The 18,857-nt window shown below is 48.5% G+C and overlaps 8 protein-coding genes across 8 annotated transcripts; 2 read left to right on the top strand and 6 right to left on the bottom strand.

The window, feature by feature from the left end:
- Positions 1 to 997: 997 nt before the first annotated feature.
- On the top strand, positions 998 to 2,330 carry BKA67DRAFT_513097 (uncharacterized protein; the record flags this gene model as incomplete). Its single annotated transcript, XM_046097535.1, has 2 exons — positions 998 to 1,069; positions 1,128 to 2,330. The coding sequence occupies 2 exons, from the start codon at positions 998 to 1,000 to the stop codon at positions 2,328 to 2,330; spliced, it is 1,275 nt and encodes a 424-aa protein (XP_045962338.1).
- Positions 2,331 to 2,909: 579 nt separating this feature from the next.
- Positions 2,910 to 4,085, bottom strand: BKA67DRAFT_206314 (uncharacterized protein). Its single transcript, XM_046095459.1, has 4 exons — positions 3,679 to 4,085; positions 3,504 to 3,611; positions 3,134 to 3,448; positions 2,910 to 3,077 (listed from the first exon to the last, which is right to left on the bottom strand). The coding sequence occupies exons 1-4, from the start codon at positions 3,977 to 3,979 to the stop codon at positions 3,004 to 3,006; spliced, it is 798 nt and encodes a 265-aa protein (XP_045962337.1). The 5' UTR covers positions 3,980 to 4,085; the 3' UTR covers positions 2,910 to 3,003.
- Positions 4,086 to 4,700: 615 nt separating this feature from the next.
- Positions 4,701 to 6,424, bottom strand: BKA67DRAFT_557151 (kinase-like domain-containing protein). Its single transcript, XM_046102229.1, has one exon. It carries the CDS (start codon positions 6,273 to 6,275, stop codon positions 5,088 to 5,090), a length of 1,188 nt encoding a protein of 395 aa, XP_045962336.1. The 5' UTR covers positions 6,276 to 6,424; the 3' UTR covers positions 4,701 to 5,087.
- Positions 6,425 to 6,912: 488 nt separating this feature from the next.
- Positions 6,913 to 7,824, bottom strand: BKA67DRAFT_533275 (uncharacterized protein; the record flags this gene model as incomplete). Its single annotated transcript, XM_046099670.1, has 1 exon — positions 6,913 to 7,824. One exon carries the CDS (start codon positions 7,822 to 7,824, stop codon positions 6,913 to 6,915), a length of 912 nt encoding a protein of 303 aa, XP_045962335.1.
- An 816-nt stretch (positions 7,825 to 8,640) lies between these two features.
- Positions 8,641 to 9,495, top strand: BKA67DRAFT_507286 (uncharacterized protein; the record flags this gene model as incomplete). The annotated part of the gene is made up of 1 exon (XM_046097147.1): positions 8,641 to 9,495. A coding segment is annotated over one exon (855 nt), but the record flags the coding sequence as incomplete, so codon positions are not given.
- Positions 9,496 to 9,618: 123 nt separating this feature from the next.
- On the bottom strand, positions 9,619 to 11,530 carry BKA67DRAFT_206226 (glycoside hydrolase superfamily). The gene is made up of 2 exons (XM_046095458.1): positions 9,789 to 11,530; positions 9,619 to 9,708 (listed from the first exon to the last, which is right to left on the bottom strand). Exon 1 carries the CDS (start codon positions 11,278 to 11,280, stop codon positions 9,802 to 9,804), a length of 1,479 nt encoding a protein of 492 aa, XP_045962333.1. The 5' UTR covers positions 11,281 to 11,530; the 3' UTR covers positions 9,619 to 9,708; positions 9,789 to 9,801.
- A 251-nt stretch (positions 11,531 to 11,781) lies between these two features.
- Positions 11,782 to 13,497, bottom strand: BKA67DRAFT_512025 (uncharacterized protein; the record flags this gene model as incomplete). Its single annotated transcript, XM_046097440.1, has 2 exons — positions 11,782 to 12,149; positions 12,231 to 13,497. 2 exons carry the CDS (start codon positions 13,495 to 13,497, stop codon positions 11,782 to 11,784), a joined length of 1,635 nt encoding a protein of 544 aa, XP_045962332.1.
- A 618-nt stretch (positions 13,498 to 14,115) lies between these two features.
- Positions 14,116 to 15,349, bottom strand: BKA67DRAFT_656323 (uncharacterized protein; the record flags this gene model as incomplete). The annotated part of the gene is made up of 3 exons (XM_046106923.1): positions 14,116 to 14,932; positions 15,000 to 15,097; positions 15,185 to 15,349. 3 exons carry the CDS (start codon positions 15,347 to 15,349, stop codon positions 14,116 to 14,118), a joined length of 1,080 nt encoding a protein of 359 aa, XP_045962331.1.
- Between the last annotated feature and the right edge of the window lie 3,508 nt (positions 15,350 to 18,857).

The following is an 18,857-nucleotide window of genomic DNA, read 5'->3' as shown; positions in this document are numbered from 1 at the left end:
GCTTTACCGTGTCGAACGCGTGAGGCGGGCTCGGGTGGATGACGAGTCAATCTCTCACCATACCGTATCAGGCTGGCGGCTACCATAGTCTTGAATCGCAATGCGAGCCCCCTTTCAAGATTTTCGCACTTCTCGCAATCATGGATTGTTGCCAGTCGGTGATTATTCTGAGCCGAGGCAAGGTCACAACCCGCAAGAGTGTCGTCAATACTGCTCGTCTCTTTCTAGGCCGTGTGGCGTTCCAAGGCTGTCGCGTATGCACACGACCACCAGTTCTCAAAGCTAATGCAAGCCAGGACACAGTAGAGAGCTTTCCTCAGAACTTGAAGCCACACAAGCACGCGACACTCAATTTTCTGCTACCGTCGGCGTCTTGACGATCAGCGACAAGGGCTCCCGCCTGCTTGGCCAGAGTTCTTGGCACCTGTGCTATCACTCCCAAGGCCCGCTACAGTGGACCGAAGCCCGAGGATTTCATTTGATTCTCACTTCAACCGCGGTTGTCAACAGTGCCATTGTGTACTATGTAGAGGAGGCGTTCCAACGTACAGCACCGGACCTGGATAACTGGTGAGCATGTTGTTTCGGTCCCATCAGATAAGTTCATGTGATAAGATGCCCCTGTCACCGTGTCGGTCTCTTACTTCCGGGAAATATATCCATGCCGGAGCCACGAGTATCTGATCCACCCTAGCTTCCATTGTGGAGTAACTTGCGCGTTGCAGAGGAGTTCATTCATCAACGAGCTATTAGGGTGGGTATGATGATCTTGTCTGCTGTTTGATATTAGAAGCGGCCGAGTCGCTCCCTCACACTGGGCCATGGAACTTTTTTGCTCTGTTTTCCTGTCACTCTTTCATCACCAGTTCCCCTACGTGGTGCTAATCCAATTGCCCAAACGTTGTCTTCCATTCTCCGCAGTACACCTGCTTAGTGCTATCCTTCATTCTGGCGAGCATTTCGTGCGGTTTGGGGTGGGAATAAAAAATATTTAATCATGGCGGGCAAGGGAGAAGATGACTGGAGAGGAAAGGTGATATGGAAGATGCCCGAATGGATTGAACCCGTGGTATGTGTAGACTAAGTGTTGGATTGAACTGGGCCTCGGACGCTAATATTCTTTGTAGGGCATTGTGTCGATTTTGCTCATTGCCATGTTCGTCACGAGGAGAAGGGACTTTTCGATATTTGGTGGTAAGGGCGCAACATACCGTCCATTAATCGCCCAGGAAGATTCGCCACGAACGTCCGACGACACAGACTATGCCTTTTCGTCTAGACCGACCACGGAGTACTCTCCGAAGCGCAGACGCATTTTTGGACTTTGGGCTATCTTGACCCCGAACTCGAGCCGGTTTGCGAGACACTTTCACTCGCGCATCTTGCAGAAATATCCCTTTTTGGTCGAGATGTTTTACTGGGTCATCACGTATTTCTTCTATCGCATGACTGCCTACGTATCCGCATTGTGGTATGGTAGCACCGAGAGTCTATGGAATAACGCTCAGGAGCATGGCATCGCATTGCTTGAGACCGAGGCCTGGGCGCTCGGCTCTACATCGACCGACACCAACCGCTGGATCGAATGGCGCGTACAACAATGGTTCGTCGAGGGCGCTGCGGCGGGCGACATCCGACGCCTGATGCTGACGATCCTCAACCGCGCCTACGCCCTCATCCACATTCCCGGCACCGTGGGCTTTATCGCGTACTATTACTACGTTGCACCGAACCACACGCGCTTCTCTACTGTGCGACGTACCATGTCGTTGCTGAACCTCTTCGCCTTCTTCACCTTTACCGTCTATCCTTGCATGCCGCCACGCTTGCTGCCCAAGGAATATGGATTTATCGACACCGTCAACGCCGAAGATGCCGCCAGCGTCTTCATGAGCGGCAAATACGTGAACAAGCTGGCGGCAATGCCGAGCATGCACTTCGGCTACGCATTCTGTATCGGCTGCGTCTTCATTTACGAGAGCGGGTTCATGCGTCAGTGGTGCCGGATCACATCAAAGAAAGTGGAGGAAATTGTGAGCGATGAGGAGGCCCCCGAGTATCTCAAGGTAGAGGACCCCGTCGAATCGCAGCGCTCGCCCCTAGCCCGGATCCTATTTCTCGTCTTCGGCTTTCTATACCCATCGTTCATTCTGCTCTGCATTGTGGCCACCGCAAACCACTATATCCTGGATGCTATTGCTGCGGCGTTTGTGGTGCTGCTGGCGTTCACCTGCAACAGGGTTCTGCTCAACTTTCTGGTGCTCGAGGACTGGCTGCTTTGGGCATGGAGACTCGAGAAGCCGGAACCTACTACTGGGAGGCTAAAGTAGATAGATAGAATGTTGTAATTAGCGTAATACACACTTGTTTCTATTGATGATGAAAACTCTTCCATGTCAGTGAACTTGGTTAGTTATCGGGTCTCGATACCGCTATTGTTCTCTTAATTTGAGTTTGACACTTTCGCGGTGCAGAACTTGGCTGTTGATTGGCTCGTTTTGGACTAGGAATGCAGAGTTGCGATTACGAGTGTTAATCTTTTCATGGAAGTGAACACATGAGCATATTGTAGCAGGCTAATGTTTAGTCTCGAAATATTCTTATTATTCATGCTTTCTTCGGCGGTATCTGGGGATTCCGTCTATAAATGTTTTGTGCTCAGCAAGGCTCTGAATCGCTCCAGAGGGACGATCCAGCCGCTCATGAGTTTCAGGTACCAGTACGTATTCCCATCCAGCGGGCGGCTTGTGCATCCCTTTCTCTTCCAAGTTGGACATCACGTTAGTGGCCGTTTCTTACGTGAGAACGACGAATGACTTTTATAGGAAGCCATGTTTGCCCTGGTAGCTCGACGTGGCTCGACCTGTAAGCTTATGCTTTTCTTACATCTGGATCCAACCGACGTGTGCATATGAGCTAAGTTAGACTGGTTGGCTCAATCATCAAAGCCTAACCCAGTGGCTGCCGCTGTCTATTTGGCCCGAGAACCACATCATCAGCATTTTAGTAGATTTGCTGGTCGTCGTAGGCTCGTACACTTTCCAAGTAGTCCCGGACTTGGTTGATATCTTTGCATACTGCATCATTGTTAGCGCAAGTGTTCCTCTCTTGATAATAATATGTGAAAACTTACCATGCTTGGCATCCCAGCCATCGGATCCCGAGTTGTCATCTGGGAAGGTCGTTGCATGACCCTCTAGGGCAGTATCTGCGGCACACAATATTGCTTGTCGCATGTAGCTGAAGCAATGGATCATGTGCCAGTGGTGATCATCGGGGATCTCGTGGCCCGACTTCAGACCAGAGTATGTCTGCACAATGGCCCAAAGACAGTGCAGCTGGTGTGTCATTGAGGTGGTGAAGACAGTCATGCCCGGGTCCCAATCGATGGGGTTCGGAAGGTCATGATACTTGGAAGGCTCCTTGACCCATTGGAAACCCATGCCGACTAAGAAGAGACGAGTTAATGAAACTCAGGCCAAGGCGTGACAGATAGAACTTACGTGGCATGAGCTTGTTCCACTTCTCGAGTACGTCAGGCTTGAAGAACTCGGACACGTTGTATGGTGCGTATTCCTCTTCGTGCACAAACGTGGTGATCTGCTCAGAGACTACATGTCATGTTAGCATCGGCTCTGATATATCTCCGAGATCGGTAACAAAGGCCTATCAACTTACATTTCGGACCGACGCCTGTAATATCTCCCCCGAAGTCATAAGGCTTGACAGCTACTTGCTCTCTGAAGTATGATTTGGCAACAAAGCCCAGTATAATCAGAAGCAGTGTCGTATCAATCAGCCACCGCCATGAGCTCAGGAGCGCGCATATTGTGCTTGTCCTCGACCGCCTGACTGGCCTCTGGAGGTCCACATCATGCCACTGCTTAGTCTCCTCCATCAACGACTCGACTTCGGTACTCGACCTATCATCGCGGTCGTCTATCGGCATGTTTTCGTATCTGTGCTGTTTCGATCCCATTTTCGTTGAAATCTACGTATGGCGTGTGATTGTTACAATGCCTTGAAAGTGAGAGTGATTGAGAACCTTTGAGGGATTTGATTATTTTAGTGAAGCAGTCTGAAGTCTACGAGAGACGGCAGCTGAATTCCATCTTATTGCGCTCATGACCCTGGCGGCCCCTACGGCAGGCAATCGTCCCATGTTCACTTCAGATTGTCTGTTGCGGACTGCTTATGTTGCAGCTGCAGGCGTTTGAGGCAACTTCTGAGACTGGCGCTTTGCGGGGTACAGCGCAAAACGTGAAGCACCAGGGGTAAGCGAGGTTGGAGATGTTTCAGCGCTTCTAAGGTGTTCGAAGTTGCCCACGTCAAAAACACAACAGAAGCAGACCAACATGTCACTCTAGTGTCGACCCCAAGCAAAGAATCCGAAGAGAAAGTTAAATGCACTAGGATAGATAAAGTGTGATCAAGCCAGGCTGTTCAATCAGAAATGACACTTTATTGTCGATTTCCGTCGCCAAAGATTGACAAGAAATTTGAGGTCAGTGTGCCGCAGCACGGTCAGTTGGCCCCACATGGGAGGTTTTCAAAGCGGTTTCATGTTGCCAAGCAATGAGCTTTCAAAACATCTTCGGACCAGTACCATGTAACGAGCATCCGAAGATCAGTCAACTGTCATTTTGAGTGGAAGCGAGCAACGTCTGCTATTAAGCATATTGGATGCACGGTACAGTACACACCTTTATACCAAGTGAAAAAATAGACAAGCAGCTAGGGCAGCCATATATCATTCAAATTCCGTTTCAACATTATAGCACCTTCTTGGCTGGTCTTGAATCAGGTTTCTTCATATAGTTGTCATAAGATTAGGACCACTCTAGTTTATTCATTTGTTTCCCCTTTTTCCTTCTCTTCTTCACCTCCTGGATGATCAAGTGACAGAGGATCCAATCAGCGTTCGGGAAACGCTTTCAGCCAGCTCGATAACGCCAGCTCACATGTGCACTGAATCTAACCTACGACGGGATTCTCGAGCGAGTTGGTATTGTACCCCGCCAAGGTCACTATACTTCTTCAACTTTTTCGACTGGGGATGAGACTCTTTATGCTCGCGACCTGAGCATTCATGCCCCTAGCTCTGTTAATGCTTCCTCAGCCGCAGTGCGCCAACTTCTGACGCTGTCGGACTTCTGCCCTCGTGGACAGACCTCAACAATGGCTCGAACGTAGTTCAACACTCGGCTGATTTCCAAATACGGCTTCTGGTTCTTGATGTCGAAGTCGGCTACTAAATCGCAGTCCAGACTCTTGCAAAGTTTAGTAAAGATCTGATACAGTCGATCTCTCTCAGCTAGCGCTTCAGGGCCTTCTTGTGCGTTCCACAAGAAACCTCCTCCAGGGGTCCAAATTGGTAGAGGCAGGACTGCGGAGAACTCCCAATCCAACACGGCAGTTATCTGTAGCGTAACAGAGTCGCACATGATATTACCGAAGTGCAGGTCCCTTTGCGACAATATATACTTGGTATCGTTGAGGTTTGTCGCGTTGCATTTCAAAAATGCGACGAAGGCTTGAAGCCGGGGAATAATATCTCGCATCCACTCCAACGATGCGTGCTTCTCGATGTTCAGAGTATACTGCTGAATATGCCCTTCGACATAATCCGTGTAGGTATCGAAAGGACCCGTGACATTGAGCGTGTCGATGGTTTCCTCGCTTCCCCAGAATTCACCGATCTCGGGTGCCTGCCAGAAGTTCTCTGCCAACACCCGACCAGGAACAATCTTGCCATTTTCATTCATACTCAGCCCGCCCGAGTGATGCCACTCGCATTGGCGTAGTTCCATCAAATAATTCATTAGCTGGATTATCAGATATTCTCGTTTCTCATCGTCAAGACTGTCGTAAATGGTGTCAACACTAACGCCAGGTGCCTTTTCCAATAAAATGTACTCATGACCAATTGCATTATCCTGAGATGCATCGAAACAGACTATGGCTGGTACAGGTATCTTGGTAGCGTCTCGAACCCAAGTCATTGCCGCAACCTCGTTGAGCGTTTTAATTCGAGGGAGGTGCTTGCCAGAGACTCTCAAGACCAATGATATCGAGCCATCGGGCTCATTCGGCTGGGCTTGCCCTAGACTAAGAGCCGATTCTCCTGGAAATGAGATCAGATAAATGTTGTGGTATGCAGCTGTCGTGATCAGTGGTTTGACAGTGGTCGGCTCTGGAAGACGCAAGTCCGCTAGTAGCTTCCGAATGAGGTCTTCCGATAAATTGGGAGGCAAATATAGCTTAGGATTAGCCATGATTGACGTTATGACTTTGCCAAGACGGTTGATAAATCGTGCGGGTGCACCTGGACTTAAGGGACCATGCCGTGGTTTGTCTGGTGATTACTATGCACTCTGGTTGCGTGCGTATGTCGGCCTCATTAGAAGCCCAGAAAGTGCCGCACATTCTAGCTTTCATGACGACTACTATTATTGGCTGTCGCGAGCTGCTAGTCTGCGTAAATTCAATAATCATTATGATTCATTTTGGCTGAACCGCCCCCCCCCCACCATAGGTATGATTGAAACCATACAGTTGAGGAAGCTTCCTTGCGAAGTACGATTCAGTGTCATATCACATATGTCCAATGTTCAATCTCCTATGGTACTTACGTATGCATGCATGTTCGTATTCATCACACATAGATGATTGAAAATTAGGCTCGTTGCGATGGTAAGGGTATTGATACTGAGTCAACATGAAATATATTGGCGCACACATTTTGGCGCCTGGCAGGTGGGAAAGGCTTGGCCAATGAGCAGAAGCTTGAGCATTTCGCCAAATGGCTTCGTTAACATTGGGTTAGGTTAGATGACTCGCGTAACTGAATGTATGGCTTCGAAATTGCATGTTTATTGCTACCGACGCCATGTCTAGCACACCATTAGCCGCCTACGCACTGGCTGTAGCTGTTGCGCTAGCTGTAGACGCCGTTGAAGTTGTGCTGCTTCCACCGCCAGATCCCACTACCACCGCTTGTACCACCTGACCCAGGGAATTGGTTATAATGTTAACTAGCGAGTTCAGCGCCTCATACTTATACGTCCTCTGTATAAGTCCACCATTCAATATGGTTTGCGCTCCAGTGTAAGTCATGTTCTGCTGATAGTTGCCGATGATTGAGCTCAGCAAACTTCCCGCGGTCCCCTCAACTTCCTGCACGATATTGCCCAGGTTATCGATCAGGAAGTTGACCTTAGAATCACCGTTCACAATGGATCCGAGCAAGCCGTCGACCGCTCCAACTACCGTGTCCAAGACGTCACCAACCTCGTTCAGCACATTGATTAGGAGCGGGTTGAGATCAAGAGTGGCCAGCGTTCTGTTGACAATGTCCACCAGGTTTCCGAGGCGAATGATCAACTCCAACTCAGCATCAACATCTGCAATCGTGATGTTGACTTTCGTGATTCCAACTTGAATGCCAGCATTGATCTCAACCAAACCCGCAACCTGAGCGGCAAGATTGATTTCTGCTTGCAAGTTGTCTACGTCCAACTCGATTCTGTCCACGGAAAGCTGTGGAATTCTCAAAAGCACATCAGGGGGATTCGTGCTGGACGATGTTGAGCTTGAAGTCGTGCCGCTTCCGCTTCCGCCGGAACTGCTGCCAGCGGGTGCGGTAACAGAAGAAGAAACGTCAGTGCTCGTTGAAACGGAGCCCGAGTCTGTCGGTGAAGCCCCAGTTGTCGCGGAGTCCGAAGTTGCGACTGTTGAGTCAGGTGCTGTTGATGATGCCGTCTGTGCTATTGCGACGGCGAACAGCACGAACGCCCAAACGAGTGAGAGGAAGTGGTATCGCATACTGAAAAAAGGAGCGTGTTGGTGGATAGCGACGGCGCACAACGGATCTCGAACAAGCAAACCAGCTGTGGGCTTTAGGATGACATATAAGGCAACACCACATTGACCGATCGGATAAGTTTCCTGGCAAGCCAAAAGTGGCACCCCTCCACCATCTCGATTGAGCCATTGCAGTGACCTACTAGCTGGTTACGACAGTGCTGTTCGGGCTCACATCGCTTGGAGGAGCGTAATATGAACAACAAATATGCTTAATTTCACCGCTAAGAGGCGTTCATGGGTCCAAAATCAAGGTATTCCAAGAACGGGGAAATTGCGCATAATGCACAAAGCTTTGGCGTTCTCGGGGGTTATGTGGTTGCCAACCATGTAGCCCCAAAACGATCGAATCGGAGGTTATAATCCCCCCTGCATACGCGGAGTTCTCCACAGAATGGGACTAAGTCGACCAAATTCTAGGCCCTGTTGTACCATGCTTACCCACTGTCTGGTTCTTGGTTCGGAATCACTGTCAACCTTGATTTTCAAGATCGAAAAGGGGCATGGTGAATCGATGACCGGCACTTGTCTGTCCTTGATGTACACGGTCACTAACCGGCCGATTACCACTGGAGCTGTGATATACGCGATTGAAGCGACAACTGACCTCCGCCACCCTTTTAGATGATGCATTCCCCTCCTTCGTTTGATTCGAGCTGATCAATCTTGGTTCGTCAAGGTCCAGCGTATCCAGTCAACCCAACGCTCGCCATGAGTCCATTCATTTCCAAGGCTTTTGCCTTGTTGCTTTTGTCGCTCTTTTCAATAGTCCTGGCGCAGAATGATGGCTACATCGGGTATCACCTCGACCAGCGTGGTGATCCAGAATCAGCCGTGTACGAGACGGAGAGTACAGACACGAGCGGTGGTGTCATTCTGCCACAAGAACCAGATGTGTACTTGAATGCCTCAGTACATGTGGGCGAGATCGACATCGAAGTCGACAATATCACCGCCAAAGTCAATCTTGACGCCAAAGTGCTGAATCTGCTGCATTTCACTGCCGGCGTAGATGCATCCATCGACCGCGTCAAGCTGACTATTCAAAATGTCACTGCAAAGGTCTACCTTGAGGCGCGCCTTGAGAATGTGGTTGCCATGATAGACGATGTTCTTTCTTCGATTGATCTGAACCCAATCATTGCTACACTCGGCAATGTGGTCTCTGGTGTCGTTACCAACGTCACGGACGAACTTGGCGGCGGGTCCAGCACAACCAGTTCTGCAGCGTCATCCACAGGGACGGCTGCGGCAAAGCGATCGCTCGGCTCGTTGGACTACAACATCGCGCACAATATTCTTTATTCCGTTAATAATTACGCCGGTGACACTCACACCAACCGCATCCTCGGCCAAAATGGCACTTTCTGGGATGTGAGCTTGGATAATGACGGCAATGAGACCGGCCGCCAAAACGTCGGGTATTACAGTCGCGATATGACATACACTGGCCACAACAAGACTATTATCTACAAGGGAGTCACAGAGTACGAGCTCGGATATAGGTATGCACCTTATCCGGGCTTGGATATATACGCCCACATTTTCATGAACGAGGGAGGCTCTGTATTCAAGACGAGGATAGTGTCTGAGGCAGAAGCCGGGGGAACTAGCACAATCAGCGATGACACCAATCACGAGTTGTTGAAATAAATAAAGCTTCCCCGTTCGGTCCAATATCTGCTTCAAATAAAGTTGCTAAGAATATCGAAAACCGTGACAATAATTTATGATGCGCTGATAGCTCTAGGATGGATCAATGGAGAAAATCACCCGAGTAATCTTAATTGGTTGAGAGAGGTGGCCGTCAAGTGACTCGTGGTCAAAGCTGACTTTTGTGCTTGCCTAACAGAACTCGTTAATAAATGTATTTCGCATTTGTTTTTCAGAAGAGACCATGTTACTAAGGATGAAGCTATAATTACTTTACGAACACAGCTATTTATCCTCCTTGATGAGATGACCGAAAAATCCCTTCAGGAAGTACGCAGATCGCTTTGCATATCTGGGCTTCTCAGGGTCATTGAAGTCGACCCAAGTCACACCAAAGCGGTCACCGAAACCAGCGGCCCATTCCCAGTTATCTGTGAAAGTCCAGCCAAAGTAGGACTTGATGACTACTCCCTGCTGAGACGCCTTCGCGACTTCCGTCAGATAGCTCTTAAAGAAGTCAATACGATGAGGATCTTCAAGAACATCATCCGGTCCCGTAGGCTTGAAATTATGTTCGCCCTGTGCTGTTGTTCCATTCTCCGTGATGTAGATTGGTGTCTGGTAGCGATCCCAAATCCATCGCAACAATTTCCCCCAACCCCAGGGCGACGTCCTTAGCCAGGGCGTATCACTCTCTGTGCCCCTTGAGACGCCCTCCTTGTTTGTGTCGAAGACCTCAACATTGCCCTTGTGATCGTTGATGTCGGGCTCCGTATCCCGGTGCTTGACGTAGAATGCTGTGTATGAGTTCATGCCGTACGCCTCGGAGCTGCCCAAGACAAGCTTGCTTTCCTCAGGCGTGAACTTGGGTAGTCTATCGCCTAGCTGTGCGCGCATGGAAGCGGGATAGTCACCCGTCTTATAGAGGGGATCAGCAAACCAGGCGATCTCAAACTCCTGAGCACGCTGTGCCGCCTCGACATCCTTCGGGTCGTTTTCATCCCATGGCTCATTCCAATTCCCGTGGAGTGTGATCATTATGATGCCCTTTTGTGATGGCTTGAATTCTTCCCTGTAGATCTTGGCCACATACGCATGCGACAGCAGTTCCGTGTGCGCAACGATGAAAGGCTCCGTGCTAGAGTCACCTTCCTCGTTCAGTTCCCGGAAGCTGGACCGCGCGGGTGCGTGTACACCGGCGGCATAACCGGCCAGCGTATAGACACCAGGCTCGTTGTAGGTGATCCAGTGCTTGACGCGGTCGCCAAAACGCTCAAAGCATACTCGTGCATATCTGTTAAAGTCCGGGATGTACTTCTCCTTGTTCAACATACCGCCGTACCGGTCCTCCAGCGCTTGCGGCGTGTCCCAGTGGAACAACGTCATGAATGGCGTGATACCGTTCGCAATGAGCTCGTCGACCAGTTTGTTGTAGAACTCAATTCCTTGTTCGTTGACAGGGTCATCTTTGCCTCCCAGTGGAATGATTCTAGACCACGAAAGAGAGAAACGGTAACCAGTTACACCATACTGCTTCATACGCGCCACATCTTGCTTGTAAAAGTCGTACGATCGTGCGGTATCATCAGCGTTACTGCCATCCTTTACTTTACCAGGCGTGTGACCAAATTTGTCCCAAATTGATAGCCCCTTTCCGTCCTTATTCCAAGAGCCTTCAATCTGCGGGGCTGCTGTCGCGTAACCCCACTGGAAATCTGTGGGAAGTGCATCCTTGATGCTTGGATCAAACTCGAATTGCACCATCTTGAACAAGAATAGAGTACAGAACCATAGAGTCTTATTGAAGCGACCAACGCCATTTCCTTATATGTATCGCCTGCTGTCTGTGTGTTAAGCGCTGCGAGCGCTATCGCTAAGGCGGCCCGAAGTTCCTAGAATCCGGATTGATTCGTGGGATCAAGGACTCGGGCATGACTTGCACCGAGGACAGACTCCACCATACCGCGCTACTCCCACCTACTTGAGAGATTTTACGGGATTGGGAGATCACACGTGGCTCGCCGATACACTCACAGCAGCTGCAGGTAGGTGAGCCGCATCCGTCACCTGAAGCATAAGCGTATCCGGCCGGCTTCCGGAGCGTGGTATCTGCGTGCTTGAACCCCGTCGACTTATCGATCCGCTCATCGCCCGATAAATTGAGTATTGGGTAACTGCGATGGTGCTGTATCCCTCGCCGAGAGAGAACATATGTCTAATAAAAACTCTCGGTATCAACCGGCCGCCCCAATTGTGTTGATAGTATTATTCATGATTGAAGGCCTCCATTTCTGTTCTTCGGTGAACACTCTGCATCATATCATGATAAGCTTTTTCATCCCTCTGTCTGGCTGCTTGGTACACTTCGAACCCCTCGTCTCGAATCATGTCGCGGCCGTTGTCACGTTCAATCCAGGGAGTTGGGCCTGAACCGATGTCGAAATGAACATATTGAAGAATGTGTTCACGCTTATGTTCCAAACCTACACCAAATTGTGGACCATAGCCGAACACAGGGATCATGGACGGGCTTGGGCAGTCGTAATCCAAGAACGTTGTGTCCTCGAGCCGATGTTGACAGATGGTTGCTAACCTCGCCCTTTCATATGTTGATGTTGGACTGTCGATAGTGTCTCCCTCGTTCGAATCAACTGTCGTCTTGAACTCGCAATAATTTCTCGCTCTATATTGAATCATGCTTCTGTCCGTTGCACCATGACCCATCCTGAAAGATTTCAAGGAATTCAGGTTCGTTTTCCAATAGTCAAGGACTTGATTCCATCTTAGGTGATAGGCAAATTTGTCCGGGTTCCATTCCTGATACCCACCTGTCATGACTTCTCGTAGCGGGTAGCCCCAATTAGAGTGCGTGATTGTTTCTCCGTCTTGTGACTTATATATGGTACTTGACTCGTCCAGAGGCTGGACAGTGCGTGCCTGCCACATTATGGGGCAATCGTCCAGGTATAACTCCTCCAAGCCTTCCCGGCCGTTACTTTGGCCAACAAAAGATGCAATCCATTCAACCTGCCAATGATGGCTGAATACATAGTTCCCTAGTGCCAGTACACGAAGATTGGGTAATCCGGAGAGTTCACTTCTTCCCGGATTGACTGCGCGGAAGTCCATCTTCGGATTCCATCCCCAGTAGTCTCGAAAATAAAGTGACAAGGTTTTGAGGTTTCGTGCTATGTTAGGAGACAGCCAGGTATTGGGTAAACCCGCGCAGAAGTCGTATTTCTCGGGGTACCACCTTGCAGCCGCAGAGGACGGGGAGTCTTCTGTTGCGACTAGCAATTTGAGCGAAGTCAAGCTCTTTGATAAAAAGACTTGCCTAAAGCTCTCGGATTTAGTCAAACGCTCGTCATCGAAGTCTGCCAGGTTAGACACAGTCAAACTACTGATATCAATCGGCTCTAATGACTCGTTGTCTAGTTCCAAAATGCCCTCTGTTGGTAGTGGAGGTAGAGATCCTCTATCTTCTGGGTCGAATGCTACCAGCCCTTCTTCGCGTAAGGGTCGGTTTGCCTGAGGCCAATTACCTGCGAGACTTCTGAATATGATATCGAGAACCAGATACCTGAAGTCGTAAGTCTCCTCCGCTATTGAACCATTTCGTTCATTGCCACACCACTTAGTGAATCTCAAATTCAAAGCCGTCAGCCCTTGAAAACGTCTGATATATGCCAACGCTCGGAAAAAATCTCGGGGTGGGCGAAATTTCCGATTTGAGTTGTACTTGAAGTCTGGCCCGATCCAAGTATCTACAGTGATCTCACGAACCAGTGGCCGCAGCAGATCAGATTTGGCGACATTGACGAACCCATGCACATCAAGTGCCGCCTCCAAGCGCATATGTCTGAATGCATGATATGTTGCAATATTTCCTACGCGCTTGTTGAGGAGTCTGCAGCTAGCCAACGTCTGCCGTGGAAGAATTGCAAATATTTGATGGTAAGCATCGTCTGGCAGCAGCGCCATAATCGCAGTGAGCGTTAGGCGGCACAGCGGGAGAACGACTATTAAGCCTAGGACGTATGATCGAAGCGGAAGAAGGAAGGTGCTCAGAGTTCTGCAATCGAATGATCAACACATCGCAAAAGCACAAATTATGTGGCGGAAGATCCGAGGTTTTGTCCAGTCCAGTTGATTGGAGATAGAACGGGAGCCTAAGTCGGGGTTTATCAGTACGCTGTGGCATGCACACTCGAGCCAGTACCAACACTAATGTCACTAAAGGACGTAAAACCAAGTGGGCTGCTCGTGCTTAAAACCCACCACAAACAACGTTCCCATATGGTGAGCAGCGCGACGCGTCATGATTTCTGCCGCTTTGCACAATCCCACTTTCTGCATTCTTCAACGGAAAACCGAAGTCGTGTCAAGCGCGCAAAGTCCTTAGTATTTGACTCCTAGGGTCACATCATTGCCACCTAAGAACACTCGCATGGTGATCTGATCGCGTACCTGGTGTGGCCGGAATGATCTCTCTCGATAGAAACTAACCTCGTGAATCGGCGACATGGAGTTTGAGGTTCAAGGTAGTCAGCAAAATGATTGTGCCTGAAACAGTCAACCAACTTTATCCTGGCCACGAGCTCAGTGCTGTTGCTTCAGCTTCGCTAGGAAATCTTCGAACAATGGAGCGCTGAACTCCGGGTCAGCTCGGCAGCGGGTGCTTTTAATTAAGGCTTGCGCATTGTGCACGTGCTTGAATGTTCCATCCTCCATGAGCCAATCTCGCAAACCCTCCGCAACTTGACAGACGTCAAAGCCCTGATCGCCCTTGACGAATTGGAACATGTCATCATCCCTGTTGAACTTCTTCTTTCGAGATACCATCCGGCCACCCGCCTCGACACCCTTGTATCGATATACCAACCATAATGTTCTTTCGTTGGAGCAGACGTCAATGACAAGATGACAGTCAGTCGAACGAGCAGGTTCAGGGCCGCATCCGTGATACTGGCTCTTCATCAAAACCTCTCCGACTTCGTACATATACTCCGGCAATACTTGTTGGTCCAGTCGCTGACTCTTCGATCGGTTCAAGCTTGTGTGTCGATAGTACGCGCTTCCTCCGACCTCCTTTGGTTGCGCTTTCATTTTCAGAACGGAGCCCTCAAAGGCGTTCTTCTCAGTAATCGTGCTAAACCAACGCCAATCGTTCTTCCTACCGTAGATCCAGGTCGCCAATCGAAAACCTGTGCCTAGATGCGCAATGTTCTCCCCAACGGTAACAACGTACGTGTAGGTGGCTGTTGCCTGGTGCTTCTCATCTAGGTCGATATCTACAAAAAGTGGGATTTCTTTGTTGTACAGTGCCCAGGTTGGAAGAAGTTTGACTTTGTCGGAGATGAAGTCAAGCGTATGTATGAATTTCAAGTGTTTGCCGGCGTCTACCATACCTGGTCCACTGCAAATTGGGAAGTTAGTGACCACTCTTTAGAAGTTCTTTGCAAAGAAACCCTTAGATTGCTTACTCTGAGTTCTTGATCTGCTGTTGGCGGTTGTCTGCTTTACTGGCACATTCATGGGGTGTCGCGGGCCGGGCTGAGACAAATTTGACCTCCCCATCGTCCTTGCTTTCGTTACCTGGCACTTACTTCTTCTTATCTGGCGTTGCGAATAACATTGAAGAAGCTTTCTGAACACTGAGCTGACTTACTGGGGTCTGCTGATCATGGCTGGCCTCCAAATTAGCTAATCGAGCCTCGAGTGAAACATTTTCTGCTTCTAGGTTTTCCAGCCGGGTGAGGATGGCAATAAATTCAGCGGTTCGCATAGTCAGATGACTTTGCAGATGCTCGTTGGGCTGATTTCGTTGGTCCATTATTTCCCATTTGACTGGAATTAGGTGGAAGGTGAATGGATAGAAGAAAAAACAAATTAGAACGTGGAGAGTCTAACTGTAGTCATGATGGTTCGAAACAAGTAGCAAAAGCGGGTTGGTTACATATGGATTACTGCCGCACAGTTGAGCAGCATATCAGGCATCGATTTAATCAAGCCTTTAGTTCCAGTGTATTAAAGAAGTTGCAACTCTTGTTGTAATTACGGCTACAATACATTGACTCAACGGTCTGCTATAAAGCATGAAGTTGTACTAGGTTGAGTAATGTGGTTGAATTATTCTTGTCGGTGACTTTCGTTCAGATTTCTGGTGAGGCAGGAAAGTCTGCCCCAGTTCGATATTGTTCCCGGAACCGTTCGACCTGTTCTTACACTCCATAGTCTGGGAAAGCTCCACTTGACTTGATACATTTTTAAATCTAGTAAAACATGAAGCATGGTAATAGACCCTATACTGGTTCAACATTATTATGGGACACATATAGTAGCCTAACGCTTTAATGAGCCTCATCGGAATGAGTTGGGACCTTACGTAAATAGCGAGTTCCTGGACAGCATGCGTGGTCTAAAGGGTGATCCTACAAGTAAAATAAATCTGAACAATGTCCTGCTAGAAGACACAAAAACTTCAAAATGACCATTAGGATAAACAGTATTACCACACTATCCATAAATGAATCTACCCCACAGTCAATCAGCTCAACCACATTATTCCTTTTACCATGTATTCCTCTTATACAGCATAGTCAACATTATCAAGTAAGATAAATAGCTTCAAGGCTTGAGCTATCATATAAGCGAATGGCGGACTCGTAAGTCAAAAGCGGGCTATTATAAGACACGATGAGACCTACTGGTCTAAGAACAGAGCAAACTCGGTTCTTGAGTTTTACTTTTTTGTTACACCACAATTTCTCCATATTATAATACCAAACTCGCCAACCATAAGCCGTAAACTAAGGGTGGTAGAGCTCGATACCGCCGTGAGTCTCACAGTAAACGCACTGTTCATTCCTGCCTTGTCGAGCATTCCTCTCTGGCGCATGCATCAACAAGAAATCGCAAGGACAAATATATCGCTCAAACAGTGGAGATTTACTCGCTTCTGGGTCAGTTCTCACGATCCTAGCCCACTCTTGGCTAGCCATGGTAGCTGGGCAGACCCTCTATTCTTTAAGACTTCCCTTTGTAGTTCCCACACGAAGTGCCGTGACAAGCATAGTTGCACAAAAACACTTAGCGGCTCTGTACACGGGCATCGTTCTGGCATATGCGGGTCTGCTCATTGGTGGCTCGCTCTTCGCCAGTGAATTTCACTAGGGAATGCAGCTAGGAGACTTTTAAATAGGCATGCCATTCCGCATTTCGAATGTAATTTTCACAGTAGCAACAATAGCAGTGTTTTTGGCAGCCGTTAAGCCTGGAGTCAAATCTGGAAACCATGACCCATCACTTATTGAGCAAGAGTAGACAGAGTCAACATCAATGGATCGCACGGAACCTGAGTCTCAGTTGAATCTCACAGCGGCTGCAAAACTGCGTCCAATACAAGCCCAGCCTTTGATGTGATTTTGGCTTGCATGGCGAAGTCTGGATTAACGATTGATTCAAAGGCAAGCCTTGTGAAGAAGTGCACTCAAGCAATGCAACGGCGCTACCATCATTGACGCAAGTTGTCTCGTGTTTTGGTCTTGTTGAGGTATATTTGACGAAAAGAGCTATTATCCCTTCCATCCCAAAACATTTATTCTTGTCTCTGTATAGTATCTTATAGATGAGAGTATGGTGTTCCCCATGAGCGTACTATTCATAATGAACATTTCGATTCAGCCTCGTAAACCCCTAACCCCAGTGTACCATTGTATGTTCCACCACGGGGTTCAAGGCTATCGTATCGTTCCTACGAAGGCCCAACTCTATCTGAACGACATCCCTGGTCATATCAGCATAGTGTTTGGCCTTGGCTACATCACTAGACATTGCACAATTGAGTGTATTCATATATTTCGTGACATAACTTCGGTTTTAATATATATTCAATTTTGAATTTAAAATACTGCGCATTCACTTTCAAATTGGCTGATGATAATAATGATAATTATACTTATGCATTGAATTTTCAACTGATTTATAGGAATAGATAGAACAATACGTAGTATTCTAAATTCCAAATGAATTTCTAACCTAGAAGTTGTGCTTCTCTCGAAGAATTCTTCGTGCAAATGAAGGGGCGGGGGCACAAATGTGGGGCACAAATGTGGGGCGAACCGCCACAAAGGGTGCGCACCACAGTATATGCACATTTGCTATGTATGTTGGTGCTGTGGTGAAACGTTACATGTGTAGACAAAACAACAGCTTACAGTCGAGAAAATTCCACGGGCAAAAGATGAGCAAAGAGCGGATGTTAGTGCGGCAGGTTCCAAGTTAGCGGAAACAATGCCGCGTTTTAATGTGAAGTCGCATCTTACGACCTGGAATGCAGTGCGAGCTTAATTCTATTTTAATATCGATGGGCGTTCCATAACGTGTGACGTCTGGCCCGCAAGAGAAGTGACTTGGAATATCTATCACGTCAGTTGCAATGTCTTTGTTGGGATATGCATCATAATCGCAATAAGCAACGGTCACCGATGCTTCTCAATCATTTGTTCTGCCTTGCTCGCCAAGCTGATACCTATTTTTCGCAAAGTTGCAGCCTGCAGAATAAAACTTCAATCATGTCGTCACAACACCCGGCAAGCTCCTGTCACACTGCGCAGCACTAAGACCCCCTGCCAATAACCCCACAACACAAGCACGGGTCGAGGAAGAATCCCTCCATGCTGCCACAATGAGCTTGGTGGTCAAGATTCTTGCGATGCCATGCCATGCCATGCCATCGAAACTCACATGAGCTGCTGCATTCTGCGGGTTTTACCCCAATGAATCCACGCCAATGTCTCGGTCCAACCAGTCGAATCAGTCCTACAGCTGACTTGATCGCCCTTTTACAAGAGTACTTTACGCAGAGCAATTTCACCCCAGTTACCCGCAGTTGGGATAATGATTCTACGTGGTGGAGAGTCGACGATCCCAACATTAGTGTCTGTAAGGAGAACATTCCGATGCTAAGAGGTTTCCGCCATGTCTGCCGGCCGTCGACGAGAAAATCTGCAGCATACATTTTCAGTGCTGTCTTAACCTAGTCTATTAGCCATAGTTGCAGTAAGACCTGCTCTCACCGAACCAGACCGTTGCCCAAAGTCAATTACAGTACATTCTGCGGGCGTATCGTATTGTGGTTGTTAACCCGACTATACCGGACCAACCACAAGTTGGAGTGTGCGGGGTTGGCAAAGCGGAGAACCCTGCAAGTGCAGGAACACCTGCATGATGATGAGCTGCCCCAGATTTCGGAATACGATCAGCAGGAAGCTGCCCCACACTACATGTAAACATTGTAGCATTAAATACCGAACTGATCTGCCTCTCGTCAGTTCGTTTGA

Source organism: Truncatella angustata, assembly GCF_020726525.1.
Source record: "Truncatella angustata strain MPI-SDFR-AT-0073 chromosome Unknown BKA67scaffold_2, whole genome shotgun sequence".
Classification (NCBI taxonomy): Eukaryota; Fungi; Ascomycota; class Sordariomycetes; order Amphisphaeriales; family Sporocadaceae; genus Truncatella; species Truncatella angustata.
The sequence above is the reverse complement of the archived record's forward strand: the minus strand, read 5'-3'. Positions and strand labels throughout refer to the sequence as shown.